The 17404-nt window shown below is 39.6% G+C and overlaps 1 protein-coding gene across 1 annotated transcript; it reads right to left on the bottom strand.

Moving 5' to 3' along the window:
- Positions 1-489: 489 nt before the first annotated feature.
- dmgdh (dimethylglycine dehydrogenase) lies at positions 490-17143 on the bottom strand. Its single transcript, XM_034238700.1, has 16 exons — positions 16863-17143; positions 16415-16586; positions 14406-14504; positions 14157-14321; positions 13214-13418; positions 8524-8772; positions 8173-8371; positions 6983-7152; positions 6736-6889; positions 5028-5193; positions 4801-4931; positions 2995-3212; positions 2325-2482; positions 2012-2071; positions 1619-1753; positions 490-1282 (listed from the first exon to the last, which is right to left on the bottom strand). Exons 1-16 carry the CDS (start codon positions 16982-16984, stop codon positions 1070-1072), a joined length of 2616 nt encoding a protein of 871 aa, XP_034094591.1. The 5' UTR covers positions 16985-17143; the 3' UTR covers positions 490-1069.
- Positions 17144-17404: the final 261 nt, after the last annotated feature.

Below are 17404 nucleotides of genomic sequence, written 5' to 3'. Positions count from 1 at the left end.
CCGCAGATTGAAAACACTGCCTTGACTGCAGTAGCCAATCAAAGGGCTGGAAAAATCAGACAATCACGTGAATGAAAACACAGCCAATCACGTGAGAGGAAAAAACATTCGGTCACATGAATGTGTGGAACCAAAGCAATTAATAAAACCTGCTGTTAAAATAGGTAATTGAATTAAAGCAAAAAAGCTTAGTTGATTATTGAAATATATATATTAATGATCCTTTATATTCTCTGTGAAATTGATTAGATACTCTTTTCATAGTAACATTTTCTTCTGAGCTCAGTTTAAACATGTATTTTAAATTATTTTAAACTATCATTTATGTATTTTACACTATTAATGAATGTGATCCAATATATTGTGATGGATTTTATTCATGATTTTATCATCATGAATACAATTAAAGTGTATTTTATAAGTTACAAGCGTGAAACAACCAAATTAGGAAGACTTCTGAGGAAGAATGAAAAAGGAGTAAACACCTAATACAAGGCACAGAGTGCATAGCTTTAATTATGAAGGTATTAATGTAAACCAATTCAATAACAGACAAAAGAGCAGATTTTACAATATTTTACAAGTTTGAAAGCGTTTGTTTGTTTTGTTGATAGTGTTTAAAGACTTTGTCCCATTTGCCACAGTCCCAACATGTTCTTATTTCTAAAAGCAGCAGCATCATCTTTTTTTGTTAAATTTAAAATAAAAGGCATATTTCATTAAAAAAATCAAGTATCCTGCACAAAAAAGGTTCAAACATTTCAAACAATCAAATCCATTCAAGGAATTACAAAAAGTGGATTACTCTTCCAGCACTTTAAGACATTATGGTGCAAGAACATTTAACAAACATTTAGTATTTCCATGTAACTAAAACACACATTCATAAGATGCATTATTCACTATCACAATCTGTTCTCCCTTTGTCCAGAAACAAAGCAGGAGGAGGAAATTGTGAAGTGATGTGACCTTTTTTTCCCTAAACTGACCGCAAAAATGTTTGTTTTCTCCATATAAGACTCTTCATGATACATCACAGTAAAACCGTTCTCCTTTGACTGAGGACCCTTTATGCTTTTCCCTTGGCTTTCTTCTGCAGCCGGGTGCGGGTGGGCTCTGTGAGGACTAGGGGCTCCTGGATGACCATGGCGGGGTATTTCTTCCCCAGCAGCTCCACCTCCACCTTCTGCCCCACCGAGCACAGCTCCAGAGGCAGGTAGCCGAACGCAAGGCTCTGCTGGGCGGTGTAGCTGTAGGCTCCGGAGGTCGTGTTCCCTACCACCTGAACAGAAGAGATAAGATACATGTTAAAAAAAACAGAACAATTTCTCCCAAATGTATCCACCTTTCCCCTCAACGTCACGTTTACCAAAAGGTTTAACAATTTAAAGTATTTTATTTTCTCAATGGCTATTCCACCAATCCCCCAAAATTGGCACATCAAGTATACTGTATAGTTGATACAGTCATATATTTATGTCTTGTATTCAAAATTGAGTTAATCAAACATATCTTAATCTACATGATCCCCCCTCTGCGCGGCGTGCTGATATTGGAAACACACATCCTGACATTTATAATAAAACTGGATCCTTGGACATCTTCCGCTGTTGCTAACCTTTCCGTTGAGCCAGATGGTCTCGTTGCCTTCGGGGTCGACATCATCCGTGTCCAGGGCGAGGTAGGACAGCTTCCTCTTCAGGCCCTTAGCTTTGATCTCCTGAAGGGCGGCTTTGCCAATGAAGTCAGCAGGCTGAACAAACACAGAAACATGTGTGGATGATCCAACTGAAGACGCATTTACAGACATGAAATGATTAAAGAGTGACGTGAAATGCTATCAGAGGAGAAAAGTCTTGAATTCGGAATCAGATTAAAATGGTTGCCAGCTTCATGAATAATGCAGCAAATGTTTATTTCAGAACCTATTCCTAGTGTTAGGGATAATACATGATGGACAATTGGATATGATTGTATGTTAAAAATGCATAAAGGTGAGATGGAGGGTTACCTTGTTCAGTTTGATGAAATATTCCAGTCCAGCCTCCAGAGGGTTGGTGTCACAGTTCATCTGCAAACATCCAAATCAGCCAAAAGTCATAACCTCAGCTATTTAATGGAATAGTTCAACAATTCAAGCTAAAAGTTAGATGAAAGAAATAGATAGGGATGGGATGATCTTACATTGTACTTTGAATATCGCTCACTAATTTACAGAATGTGTGTGTGTGTGTGTGTGTGTGTGTGTGTGTGTGTGTGTGTGTGTGTGTGTGTGTGTGTGTGTGTGTGTGTGTGTGTGTGTGTGTGTGTGTGTGTGTGTGTACCTCAGCTCCCCAGCCTCTGAAGCCCTTCTCCAGTCTGAGGGAGGACATGGCGTAGATGCCAAAATTGTCAATGCCTTGGTCCTTTCCTGCTTCCATCATGGCCTGATACACAGCCGCCATGTTCTTCTGATCGATGTACAGCTCCCAACCAAGTTCACCTAAACACACACGCAAATGCAGAATTACCCCATAGAGTATGTTGAGACACTCAGCACTTATAAATACGCGATTGATAAATCTGCCAAAATGGCCCGGTATTCTTATTTTTAACATGCCTAATATTTAATAACTGGTATTCTGTTAACAGAAATGGGCTTCCATAGGAAATAAGATGACTTCACTAGTTTATTTGTGTGCCTAAAATACTGAAATACAAGCCGTAGTTAATTATAGAAGATTCATATAGGATTTGTTGGGGTTGAAGAAACTTAACATTTAAATAGCGCTTTTCCCAGTGCTCAAAGAAGCTTAACTGCACAGAATCTCCAATTTAATAAAAACAAACCTAAGATACACCAGAGGGGGTACTTTACCACATTTCAGGTGTAATATCTTTATCTCGGTTTTATTTGTCATAGGGTTTTTTTTTTACTTGAGTCAACTAAAACTCTGCTGTTCCTCTGGTAGAATATTGTAGAAACAGGATATTACGTCACAATGTGTGGAGTACCTGTGTAGGAGATCCTGATGGCCCGGACAGAGACGCCGGCCAGCTGGATGACCTTACAGTGGAGAAACTTGAATCCAGCATCACTCAAATCCTCATCTGTCAGCTTCTGCAGGACTTTGCGGGAGTTTGGTCCTGCGATGCCCAGCACGCCGATATCTTCTGTCACGTTGGTAATGTCCACGTCATAACCACCATCTACAGCCTCTGCCTCTATATACCTGAGTAAATCCACAGAGAAAACGCTCAGCATGCAGGACAAAGATTCTTATATTGTCTCATTAATGCTATCCTGCATCAATTAGGATTAATCGTTAAAATAATTTGCTGGACTAAACTAATTATCTTTGGGTTTTGTACCAAAAAAAAGACATCATCAAAAATGGACATTTTTCCCTTTTTTCTGACCAAACGATTCATAGCGTAATATGGAAGATATAAATTGTTGGTTTCAGTCCTAGCAGATATAAGGAAATGGGCCAACAAAGGTAGGGTAGATATAGACTACATTATTAGTAAAATAATATATATTTAAAATACTTTAAATGTTGTATTAGAAAATAAATGCCATTGATACATTTGTTAGACCTCAGGGACACTGACTGTTAACATAACTTAGTAGCATTATTACTTGATCGCATTAAATATTTCACTTTGTGCCACATGATGTGACCTCCATGAACTCTTCATCTGTAGTTTGGTGCTGTCGCCACTAGAGGCCAGTACAGAGCACTAAACTGAGGTAGAGAGAGTGTTAACTTACTGCCTCCTGATTGGAGCAAATGGAGGGGAGTAGTATTAACAGCCGCTATAAGGTTTTAAGTTTCTGCAGTATAAAACATACTGGGAGAGAGTTCAGCAAAGCTCGGGCCTAAGGGTGTGTGCGACTGAGAACAAACATCACAATAATGAATGTTTGTAAACGTGTGTGTCTCAAAAATCTGCACTGGCTTCCTATTACACAAAGGATACAATTCAAAATCTTACTTTCAACATACAAAGCAAATACACGTCAGAGATGCTGCACTGTTACGAGCCAGCCAGAGCTCTCAGATCATCAGGAGCGGGTTTACTCATTGACCCCAGAGTCAGAACTGCATTTGCTGAGGCAGCTTTTAGTTTGTATGCACCACAAGCCTGGAACAAACTGCCTGAAAATCTGAGATCCACCCCAAACCTGGGTTCTTTTGAATCAAGGTTTCTTTTTAATGCTGCCTATCCCGAGATGCTATAACCGTGCCTTATCATTGCACTTTTAGCTGCAACCATTATTTTGTCGCTTTTATGGATTGCCTTTTTGTTTGTTTGTTTTGTTTTGAATTATTATGTGTTAAATGCATATGTGAAGCACTTTGAATTGCCTCTGTGTCTTAAAATCTGTTGTACAAATAAACTAACCTTGAACCTTGTGGGAGGTATTATGCATGTTACCCTGGTAGTGAGTGGTGTTAAGTAACTAAGTACATTTACTCAAGCACTGTACTTAAGTACATTTTGAGCTAGGCCTACTTGTACTTAATTTGAGTATTTACATTTTACGTTACTTTGTACTTCTACTCCACTACATTCATTTAATACCTTTAGTTACTTTACAGATTCGGATTAATGATGTGAAATATAATCAACATTATAATTAAAATACTTTCAAAAGACGATATGTCAGTTGGGAAAACGTTATCATTATCTTAATGTTGTACTCATTGCTGAAGCAGTTATAGGAGAAAAAATGCTAACTAATGCTAAATCCTAAATTAGCTTTTGCTAGCCAGATTAACTTGAGTAAAATAAAGCATGTGTTGATTGTTTCACCTGAGGTCATGACCCTCTGATCCGGAGCCTGTGATGAGCAGGAACTCTCCGGGTGCCAGCTGTGTGATGGTGACCTCGGCAAAGACTCTCCCATTGGGTGTCAACATGTGGCTGATGTTAGTCAGGCCCACCTGAAGACACACAGGTCAAACAGAGAATTAGTTAGACAGAGCAATGTGCTTCAAACGAATAACACTGATGTTAATGAAAGTATACTCATGCTCTACCTTGGGCATAGTGTTGGCAAACAGGCGGTCCAGCAGCTTCTGTGAGTCCTTCCCCTTCACGATGTACTTGGCAAAAGGCGTCAGGTCGATGACTCCCACCTTCTCCATCACCAGCTTGCACTCCCGGCCGACTGGTCCGAACCAGTTTGTGCGACGGAAACTGGGCCTGAGCACATCACAAATATAAGAGATCGATTTGTATATGATGTTATATAAATTACAACATTTGTTACTGGACCTTTTTTATTGGCTTCATCGCATAATGCAAAACATATGGAAGTAATGATTAATATTGTTCTAACAGAAGCCCTTTCTCATGTTATATATATTAAATATATACTGTAAATGAATAAATATTATCGCATATCAACAAAAGTCAGAGTTAGTGTTCTTAGATGTGAGCTAAATGCTACTGTAATGTCAGCATGCTAACATACTTACAATTAGCAGGTATGATTCCCTTGTTCACCATTTTAGCTAAGTGTGAGCATGCTAACGTTTGATAGTTAGCTTTAAACACAAATTACTGGTGGTAATGTCATTAGTTATGCAGGTATATGGAAATAAATCTAAATATTTGAGAAAAAAACATTATTACCTGATGATTGTGCTATCCCCATAAGAAATTATAATAATATTTTTTCTGGTTAAATAAAGGATATATAATTCATCTTAAAGTACAAGTAGGATGATCTTTTAAGTCTGGACGAAAGTGGTGCACCAACCAACAAACAGTGCCATTGCCTAGAGCCAAACGAATGCTTGGGGGGGAACATTTGCATTGTACTATTATTACTGCAGATTTTATATCTTAACAAAGACAATCGTCAAAGTCACACTTATGGACCAAGCAGCTACTGAGCGGGCCGACGGGTTTCTAAACCCACAGTTTTGGCAATACTCCCAACAGTAAATCTCTTAGGGTGTGGTTTTTAAATAATGTCATGCTGTGATTTGGGACTGAGACATATGGTTGAGATGTGTCTCATGCGATTATGTACAGTTATCTGCATGTGTTGAATCATTTCAGCAGCTGTTCTCTTTCCCAGTGAGGTATCTAAATGGTTCTCTGGGGCTGCTGCTCAGAGTTAGACGATGTACTGTATGGTGGGCTCGCCTTTGCATTAACTGAGAGTCAGGAGCGAGAGAACATGCGTCTTTGCTTTGTGCCAAAACATTGTGTCCTTTAACATTTATTCTGACATGCATACATCTCCAGCAGAACGTATTATAGCGTCTTTCTTTATGCATTGCTAATTGCTCGAGTGCAGGATTGCTCGATTATTAAAGGGTTGCAACAGCTGCAAACAATACTGTACATTAAAAGCTGTTACAAAACAAAAGCTAAAAAGTGGTTGGGGAACATACTGTTTGCTGTTTACTTCCTAACATGTCTGTCCAGGTCTAAAATTGTGATTGAAGGCTTCTCGCCAATCAAAACAACTAAGACATTATTTCAGATTTTTTTTAAAAAGCACATGTCACACTCCATACTAGTTCTGGTACTGGTTGCAGTTAACGATATCATCTCTAGGTTTGTAGAACAAAAGTTAAAACAAAAGCTGGGGAACCCATATTCAAATGTTTACTCATTAAAATGCCGGTTCAGGTCTAAGATAGGGATTGAATGCATCCTGCCTGTCAAAAATATAAAGACATTTCTGTATATTAATTGATGTAATATTGCTCTTATAACTGGATGCCTTACTTGTATCCGGTGTCGTCTCCAGGTTTGTAGAACCAGTGAGGTTGTTCCCAGCCGGCGTGAAAGCCCATGGATCCTTGGTCCTTCAGCAGCTCGTAGACGCCGCTTTTTCTGTGAGTTGGTCGACCGGCGAACCGCTCCTCCTTTGGGTAACCAACTGGACACAGTAGAGAAGAGACATTTAAAAAGTGAAATGACTGTAAAAATGCAAGGTTTTGTCCAATGAACGTGCGTCTTGAATAATCCTTACCCACATTGTTGAAGCCATAGGATTCTCGAGCTTTGTCGCACAGGAAAGGCACTTCTACCCATTTCCCGTAGCGGTTGGGGTCGCACTCGATCAGGTCGTAGGGAGGCTCTCCATTTACGATCCAGTCACTCAGGAACTTACCGATACCGCCAGCATGGATGACTCCATACCTGAAAATAGCCCAAAGCTTTGAACATTATGAATCTGCCCAATTTAAACTGTCTACTCTATTGGCAGGAGATTGTCAAAGTTGTCAAAGTTGAGCACTCTTTTGTCAAATTAAATCTGGGAAAGGTCCCTTAGCCTCGTTTGGTTGTTGTATGGTTGCAGGCAAACTGACTTGATTACAATGGTCACAAAAATCAACTTTTTCTTTAAGATTACAATTTGATTAATAAATAAAATACTGCTTCCCAAGCTGTTTCTTTAAGGAAAACCTCTGTTATCACTGCAACAATAAAAGCATATTGTAGAGGAAACTTCTGTGTAGCAGCAATGCAGTGGGAGTCACCGACTCAGGAAAGAGACACGGGAAGAGCAGTAGCTTTGATGTCAAACACTGATGGTTTATTTGGAGCTTCGGCCGGAGAATTCACATCACAAGTCCAAGAGCCAGAGGTTCTGACTTCACGGTAGAGTTGCCACGTCAAATCTGGAGCGCCTCTCTCTCGTTAGCCCATTTAACTGGTTTCGCAGAGAGTAATCAACATATTTGAGAAGATAGCCTAAACAGTTGGGAACACTGAGTTACTTGCGTCTGACACTTATGGCCTCGAAGATTTCACACCTTGGAGTCCACAAACACAGAGAAGGAAGTGTCCCAGTGTACCCACAATAATAAACCATCTGTGACCTAGGGTTGCCCGGTCATAGAATGGGAACAACAACTTTATGGCTGAAGCAGCCTATCTCCTTAAAGGAGATAACAGACGTCAGGGTTGGTCCTGCACGTCATATCTAGGAGTCTAGGACAATTATTTCCCTAACACATATAACAACTGATAAACTGTACAATTAACGCAGAATTAAGAATGAATAATTTGGAGGTGAGTATTTCTGTGAATATTGCATTAGAAGTTGGTTTATACCTGTCTGTGTTCAGGTCTTCATCATGCCCTTATCCTGAAGGTTTATTCCTGAGGTTTTAATCCCCAAAGATGCTAACCAATCTGAATCTACCAATCACATACCCGAAACCGATGGCAGTCCAGTAGTTGCGAACCCCTTGGTGTGGTCCGACCATGGGCAGCAGGTCAGGGGTGTACGTGATTGGTCCAGACACAATGTTGATGATGTCGGCTTTCTTCAGTACGGGGACCATCTCCATGGCCATCTCCACGTGCTCCATTATCCTGTCGAGATCAGACTCAAACAGCTCCTTACCGAAACCTGCAGCAGCCAAACAAAGAAGGTTCATTTAAATAAATAAAAGAGGTTTAAGGCAAGGCAAGGCAAGGCAAGGCAAGTTTATTTATATAGCACTTTTCAACACAAGGCAATTCAAAGTGCGTTTAAGACAAATGTGTCCATCGCAGACAGACCTGGAGGCACTCCATCTCTGACCCAGGAGTCCTGCAGCACCATCTTCTCCATCTTCTCATACGGGCCGAACAGCAGGCCGTCTCTCTCCTGGCGCAGATAGTAAGATGCATCCAGATCCCTGATGACAGCCAGCTCCGTCTTCAGAGCCTTCACCTCCGGGACTGTTGCTGTGACAATGTACTGATGGTGCACTGGGATGGTGGGGTGTTCAAACCCAATCATCTTACCCACCTCCCGGGCCCAGAAACCTTCAAAAAAACAACAGAGGGAAATTAAATAAACCAAGAAGATAAGTGACTAATGCTGTGTTGGTTGAGTCCAATTCATTTCATGATAAAAGGACAGCCCTATCATACATTAAGCTGCAGCTAGAAGACTATAGCCTTTTCTAAGGATAACGACTTATGCTTCTTGTCTTCAATCAAAGCTAAACAAAGCTGGCTTTAGTTTCATATCCAACACATATAATGATGGTATTGGTCTTCTCATCCAACTCTTTTAATAAGCGTATTCCCATATTTGTGCAACTTCTTCTAACTACTTTCACTGTTCCAGTAGTTTGGCAGCTTTGGATGGGCGTTACATGATGTTCTCCATTGCCTCAGTGGTGTTATTGGACCTTTAAAAAAGGGTTTATGTCTCCCGGTGGATACACAAACTTTGATGAATGAATGTGTTTGTAAGTAAGAACTTACTGCCCTATTTCAGTTATTAAAAAGGAAAGGTAAATCATTTTTAAAAACATGATTTCAAATTAAGCCCATAAACGCATTCATAGAAAAGTACAAAAAAACATCACAGGGGACTTCACATACAATGTTGTATGGTTAAATGTACAGTGTTTAATGTACAGTATGTTCCTCCAATGGGCTAAAACCGTTACAGAAAACCTTTCTCTGCAGGAAATCATTTAGTTTTATAGCTGCAGTGAGCTTCAGCGTTTTGTTGTCATGCACATTATGTACAGTAACAGCTGCACGATTTCAGCAGTTCATTCAGCAGATACAGAAGGGAACATGTGCTATATGCTGCTAAATGTTCACCAGCTGGTTCATGTATTAACAGCCAAAGCTCAGATATGTTGGGTTACACCATCAGGCTCTGTGAGACCTGCTGTCTTCTGATATAAACACAAATGTATCTTACATGTATTAAGCTGCAGGATGTTAGTTGGGGTAAAAGCCTGCAGGTTATTAACTCTCCAACATGTCCTCTTTAAATTCTACGTGTGCATCATATGTGAACTTTATCTCATGGTGAGCAATGAGGTAGGGGTGCATGAACACACAACCTCCAGATAAGATCCAGGCAGTTCAGGCAGGAGCTGGGCTGCACACACTTTCACTGAGTGACCCAGGAATAGAGATTCATTTGTTAACAAGCTCACAGAAATAAACAAATCTTTGAAACACAAAGTGCTTTGTCAATATCAGCCGGCCATTCTGTTCAATTCGATTTGTCTTAAGATTAACTGATGGATTGTTTAATGTCTTTGCTTGTGCTCGGAATTATGAAAATGAGGATCTCACTTCGATATCAAGTCTCAAATAAAGGATTGAATAAATGAATGATTTTCACAAAAAAAATACATTTCCTTAAACTTTGAATAATTAGTTAAATATTTGGTCAGAAGGTCACAGGATAAGGAATTGGTTCCAAACCAGGGGGAATTATGCAGTACGTTGCCATAGGGTATGTGGAAATATAGGGAGTAAGTTCAAATAAGATGAAAAATATAAATAAGATTAAAAAATAAATAAAAATGTTTGATCATCTGTAACTCCTGAGCAAAATATAATGAACACACAAATTATCCTTTATTAAGGGTACAAATGAGATGATACTTTGTTGATACCTGGAGTAAACTAACAAGCTACTCATCAGTTTAAAACGTACTTACTCAGCCCCATTTTTACCAGCTGCAACTACTACAATATTTCTTTAACAATTATAATATAATACATATATGATTATAAAATGGAGGATTCTGTATAATTAGTAGTTTTACCTAGTACTTTAAATATATGTTGTATACTCAGATAAAATTGCAATGCAGAACTTTTTCTTGTGGTAATGCTCCAGTTACTGAAGTACAAGATCTGAGTGTTTGCTTCTACCACTTGCTTAAGTTTATGATTGATAACATTTATCGGTTTGCAGGCTTGAAGAGCGTCTTCACACAATGGTCAAAACAAGGCTGACATGCAGAAACTGATCCTATGGGGTCACAATCTAGGGAACCTCTGACCTTAATTTCGGTCATCGGTCAACTTTATTGGAAAGAGGAGGAAGCAGTTCCAGACTACGTCTCAGTTTCAACAGTCACACAATGTGTGAAAATAAGATGTTAGCTGGATAAAATAACTTTAAATAAGGTTCTGGACACAGCTTTTTACGAGCTGCAGTATACAATTGAAGTGAGAGAGTAGCAGGGAGAGAGTTTAACCAAATATGGTTGGTGTTATGCAAGCTCAACAAAACCAGTTTACATTTCAGTCCCTGGAAACAAAAAGCAGGAAAATGCTTTAAAAAAAGGTTTGTTGGGAGGTGTGCATGTGCTGCTGCTTCAAGATTGGATAACATGTGAACTGCTGGCCTGTTTGGATTGGCTGCTGGACACAGGGAAGGCAAAAGGCCAGCAGGACCCGCAACTCACAGTAACTCTGGCTCCAACCAGAGTACAGAATGTGCAAACCCAAAGCAGAAAATAAATAACACAAGATGTGAACGAGATATATAAATGTTCCTCCACAGTTTTGTATGGTGCGATGTAAGATGTAATGCTTGTGGACAGTGACGTGCGGTGAGGTTCATGGCTGGTGAGGCACTGACTCTTTCTTTTAAATTTGACCTTAATCGAAATATTCGGTTATTTACAAAAGCTTTTTTAGTCTGATGCTTCAATTCATTTTAAACAGACCGTTCAACAAAAGGATACCCCAAATCTAAATATTGGATTGTTATTTCTCAGTAAGATCCCATTTTCATTACAATTGTGGTCTTACCTTGACTTGAAGATGAAGTCCATGCTCTCCTTCTGGACAACAATCTCTATTACTTTTTTGTAAAAGTCCTCCTTATCTTCCTCTAGTTTCCAAAGTCTAGTTTGTTGTTTGCGTCTACCGTCTCTGTGTAGAATAACAGTAGCAACAAGAACCTGTGGGCTCACGTGCGCCCCCTTCAGTGCGGCAGAGGATATTGCTGCCTCCCCTGGTGCTTTTTTCATTGCCGTTGTATGATGAGACCAGCGAGCCTAAATATCATATATACGTGAAATAAGTTATTTAGAGACTATGGATGGCGAGGATAAATGTAATAAAGGGATCTACAAACATTACATTGGTGACCTACAGTGAGATGGTGCAGGCATGCGCTTAGGGTCCGCTTTCCAGCCAGTTTCTGTGGGGTGACGCATTCTGAGGTGAGGCAGAGCTCATCTGTGCCTCACCTCACCCCACAGTAACTGGTTTGAGTGCGTCACAAAATAAGTGCCCGCGTTAAATTAGTGCCCGCGCTCCAGCCAGTTACTGTGGGCTTACGAGAGGCAGAGCTCGTCCCTGCCTCAATCCTCATCGCTCCCTGTAGTTGTAGCGGAGCTCGGCCAATTTGCTGATTTTGACTATAAAAAGCGATTGGAATCATACAGAAATCACACTTACAACACAGATCAGTGGAGACATTTTATTATTATTACTATTTAGTTTTTCTTTAGTTGTTTTTCCGTTACATTGGAGTATGACAGGTGAGGCTCTGCCTCCCCTGCCTCCCCTGACTGCATGTCGCTGCTTGTGGAGTGTATTGGACATTTAAGTGGACAAAGATGTTTGCATTGCAGAATGTCTAAACTCTATTTTAAACGTAATCTGATCCATGGATTTACAGTATTTAGTATTGAAGGTTAAAAAGCAGTTGCCATTGATTTCTTAGTTGATCTAACTCTGTTTGATGTTGCAGAGAAAAGGGGACTAAGGACAAATATGCATGACTTATATAAGTTACAAAATGTCCTTGATAGAGGACTGAAATAAGTTCCTGAACATTGACAGGTAAACAAGGAACAGCAGCAGGGTTTAAAGGAGTTCTTGCCAACAGGATCCCCTCAGAACTGGTATGACCCAGTTCAAGCCAAAAGCCAATTTGTCTGAACTCTGTGATCACTGGTCTGTGTGGACAAAGGTCCCCTGCTGCAGTGTCCACAGATAACATGGTTTAAAGCAGTGACTGCAGGATGTGTCTGCATTGAGACTTAATCAGAAGATTAAGACATAGATACATTTTAGCATGGACCTTTCCACCATTTCCTATGTGTTAGCAGGAAATATGACAACAATAGCACATATTGCATGATGTCTGGATATACAAATGTACCTTATAGAACATCCATGGAATATTCTTATGTCCGCCATGTTCTGTCACATGGTAGATAAGTGTATCCTAAATTAGAAATCCCTTGTAAAACATGACCAAGCCCGAAACAACGTGTATTATCTACAACATGTATTCTGTTCTTTACCACAATCTTTCGTTGTTTATTGTCCAAAAGAAAATGTCGTCCTTGAACCGAACAATGATGCATTTCTAAGTCCTGTTATTGAGTCAGAAACCCTTAATATTTGTCCATTGTTCCGGATAAACACAAGACTTTTACCGTTATCTTTGCCTTGAGAATATGAGTTTTCAAGTACACACCTGTTGCATTGACGATGCGATTGGCCCGGATGGTCCCATGAGGCGTCTGGACGTCCCACTTCCCGTCAGCGGTCGGGTTGAGGGCGGTGACCGGAGCTGGGTTGTAGATTTGGGCCCCGTACATACGAGCCCCAGCAGCCAGAGCCATGGTCAGAGAGTAGGGGTCAATGTGACCGTCTCCTGGGGTGTACAGACCTGCCAACACCTGAGAATGTAGAGAAACTTGAAGTTTCCGATTTCAGCTGAATAGAATATAATATACAATAATGGAACAATGATCAGACGTGTCTTAATTGTGCTAACATTTTCCATGACTATATGACTACATATACACAGAAGAAATGCTTTTCTGGGGATCATGAATATTTAAAATAAAAGATCATGCAGGCCTAATATTTGATGATATGGGTTATTTTTTCTCTGAGCAAGGTTGACATTTTGGCACCCTGGAAGGTCCAAAATGAAAAGGGCTCTGCCTCTGAGGGAGCATGCCTGAATATGCTGATTATTTCATGGACATTCTTGTTTACCAAAGATCCTTTTGACCTTGTGCTGGTACCCCAATAAAGGACATGAGCTTAAAATAAATCTGAGGGAATAATCTTCAAAGGTTCATGAGAAATGATAGCATCTTTCATGGAAATCTGGCCTGTAGTTGTTAAGATATCTTGCTCTGGACCAAATGGATCCACTTTCCCATCCTTTTCATCCTTCAAATTCAATCGACAGATGTAAGAGTGGTATCAATCCGCTCGTCTTAGTTTTGGAAAAAAGGCGACTACCTCTTAGCATATTCCCAACATCTATTCCTTTAATTAAAAACACGTTTTCAGAAATGTCTACACTGATGGGTATTTGAAAGTGTTCTTCTTTTTAGATAATTAGTTTGAGAATCACATTATCTAGAATAGAAACTGTAATATATTGGATGGTTAGCACAGACCTTGTCTATATTGAGCAGAGGGAAGAGTTCCAGGACTCTCTCCGGTTCGATCATGTACTGCTCGGTCACGTGCCAGTGTGTGCGCGTCATCTGGTACCTCATCTCATCCACTCGAGCTGCAGATGAAGCGATACGGACGCTGCCGGGGTTATGAAAGCCCACTGCCTGAAGACAACAAGACAATATGAATATCATGGCACTCAGAAACAACGGCCATCAAAGTGAGGAAGGAGGAGCGAGGAACCTCACCTGTCCAGTTTCTTCCTCCAGCTTCTCGTATAATTTAATGCTGTCATAGTGGACTTTTTTGAGGTTGATGCCCGGATGGTAATATGTTGCTAAACCAGCCTGAAACACAGAAAAGACCATGATGGATGATAGTGGGGAAAAAGGGCACAGACTCCTATTTAAAATTGTATTTACAAATGTTTTGGTGGGAAAGAAGTTGTAAACACACCACTGACATCTGACTTGAAGTCAGGAAACAAATCCAGCAAGACTTGGAGCAACATTATCATTCTTTGAGGTAGTGTTGCATCTACCTATCTGATGAATGTCTGTGCAATATTTACTCTCCTTTTGGCCCATTTTTGGTATTCACCTAATCTCAAAGAAATATGCAGTTATTTATCTGCTAATTAAGGCTGAAAAGATGTATGGATTATTTGTCAAATACAAGATTAATTGGTAAATATTTGATAAGAAAAATAATGTAAAAATTGTAATATCATTTCCTCCTGTATGACAGAAAACTAAATGTATTTTCACTGTGGACACGTTTAAGAATGTCATCTTGGGTTTGCGAAACACTGGTTTGAATTATTTTATAATTTTTGGTTGATCATCAACTTTGATATGCTTTAAAAGGCTTCAGGCTACACCTGCAATGTCATTTGATCATTTATTTGTATACAAATATAGATATTAGCGTCTTTAATTCTCTGCCCAAGCTGCTGCAAATGTAAGAGGAATTGAGATTAAAGTGACAAACTGACTTTAACTTTTTAAAGGAGTTGAAAGTACATAAATCATCTTTATTTTGTTCCCATACTTCTTAAAGAGCATGGCAGTGTTTCCTTACACAGTCAAAAAAACATGCATCTAAAATTGTCCATGTGCCCAGAGCAGTCTCTCCAAAAATGCATGCTGGGATCGGCTCCAGCCCCCACAGATGAGTAACTGAATAAGAGTAAGTCTCCACCCGTTGACATGTCAAACGTATATAAATAGCATTTCAGTGAAGTGAATGTAAGAGTAGACCTCAGAAGAGAACTTGTAACAGCTGCCTGGATGGAAACCATGCCACTACTGAATAACACAGAGATATCTGTAAACAGCGTGAGGCTGTCGAGGAAGATCTCTCCTTTCAAGTGCTTTAACTTTCCTTTCAATTGGACACTGTCAGTTGGAATTTCTTGCATAGGAAATGTATTTGATTGTAATAAATGGCTGATATTCAACCCATTTTGCTTTTATTCATAAATAAAATGCAAAGTTATTATATAAAACTTCAAATTTAAGACATTGTGAATCCATTTATTTAAAAACTTTAAAGAGGATTTCAAAAAAGTAAAAATAAAAGCAAAAAGTGCTGAAAAGATTGGTCAATTCAGTTATTTCTTCAAGCATAAAGCAAAACATATTCACTACTTCCAGCCTTCAAATGATGAGGATTTCTCCACAACAATTACTTGATTAATCATTCTTTCAAAAGAAAATCAATCTGCAAATATTGTAGTCATTGATTAGATGTTTCAGTCATTTGTATCAGTAAGTAAAAATACCAAACATTCAGTGTCTCATAGCTTTTTAAATGTGAGGATTTACATGTGCCATACAATACATTAAATTGAATATTTTAGTTTTAAGATCTTGAAGAAAAATTACAAGGATGTCACTTTAGGAAAATAAAATTGTTTGAAACACAAGTTACAGATATAGTTTAACCTGCTGGGAATCATTCTTGGTTTTTGGACTGTTGCTCGGACAAAACAAACAAGTTTAACATTGGGCTTTAGAGAAATGTTGCCTAGATTTTCATTTCCTGACATTTTATAAACAAAATACTTTATTAAGATGATACTTGTTTTGGTGAACTTTGGTTTTAAATAATTGTTAAAGGCAGACAATAAACTGGTGATAGTTGACACTGATCAACTGGGTATTCTCCATGTGAAGCTCACTTTGCCATTTGCCATCTTAATCCCCCATCACATTCCTTGTATTTAATAAACAAAAGTAGGTTTTGGCAGACGTACAGCGTGCCACGTGGATCCAGCTGTCAGATCAGACTTCTCCAACAGCACCACGTCTTTCATGCCAGCTTTGGCCAAGTGATAGGCCACGCTGACCCCCACACACCCCCCACCGATGATCACAGTGTCTGCGGTGTCCTTCCATCTCTTCCTTAAAGCCGATGTGTGTGCATCACTGCAGAGAGGAAAATGGACATCAGGTGAATATACACAGCACAGGCATGCACCTCAGCTGTCTGTTTACAATGCTGCCATGCCTGCAACCAGAGCTGACAAGTCCATGTTGACCATGTGTGTGACATGATGACATGCTGCATAAAAAATGTCTACGTAAAGAAACTGCAGCTTTAAGCACAAACTGCGCGTAATTTATAGCTGGATATTTACATCAAATTTCCCAAATAAAGAGTGTTTGATATACGCAAATTTGATCAAATGTAAACTGACTCACCTCTCGTGTGCTTGTTTTCTTGAGGTGCAGGAAATGGTCCTTAAAGGCAGCAGAGCAATCCCTCGATACGCGGCTAAATCTCTCCGCAAATGACCGTTGATAAGGTTTAATATCCGCGACATTTTTATTTTTTTTAACTTTACATTCAACTTAAAGCATAACCAGCCCCCCTCTCAGTGGACACCTGCCTGCTGGCGTGTGTGGTTCAGTTACAAATATCCCTCTTTTGCACTGACAGCCGGGATGACCCGCCCACAGGTCAAGGACCGAGTCAAAGGAGAAACTTTACCCAGAACAACCCGGAGCCACGTTAACGCTTTCAGTCAAAGTTAGGGGATCCCCATGTATTAAGATTCATTCTGATGGGATCATGAAAGTATGCATAGAGTTTTATGGTAATCAATGCTCTCTTATGTGTGCTGGAGCGAGGTCAAGATAGAGTGTAAAAGCAAACAGTGCAGCATGTTGCAGTCCCACCAGAGATAGTGGCAATGAACTGTATGCTGGTTCACCATGTTTGCTGATACTCTTATGTAACACTA

Source organism: Gymnodraco acuticeps, unplaced genomic scaffold (assembly GCF_902827175.1).
Source record: "Gymnodraco acuticeps unplaced genomic scaffold, fGymAcu1.1, whole genome shotgun sequence".
NCBI classification, from domain to species: domain Eukaryota; kingdom Metazoa; phylum Chordata; class Actinopteri; order Perciformes; family Bathydraconidae; genus Gymnodraco; species Gymnodraco acuticeps.
This window is presented reverse-complemented; position numbering and strand designations above follow the sequence as displayed.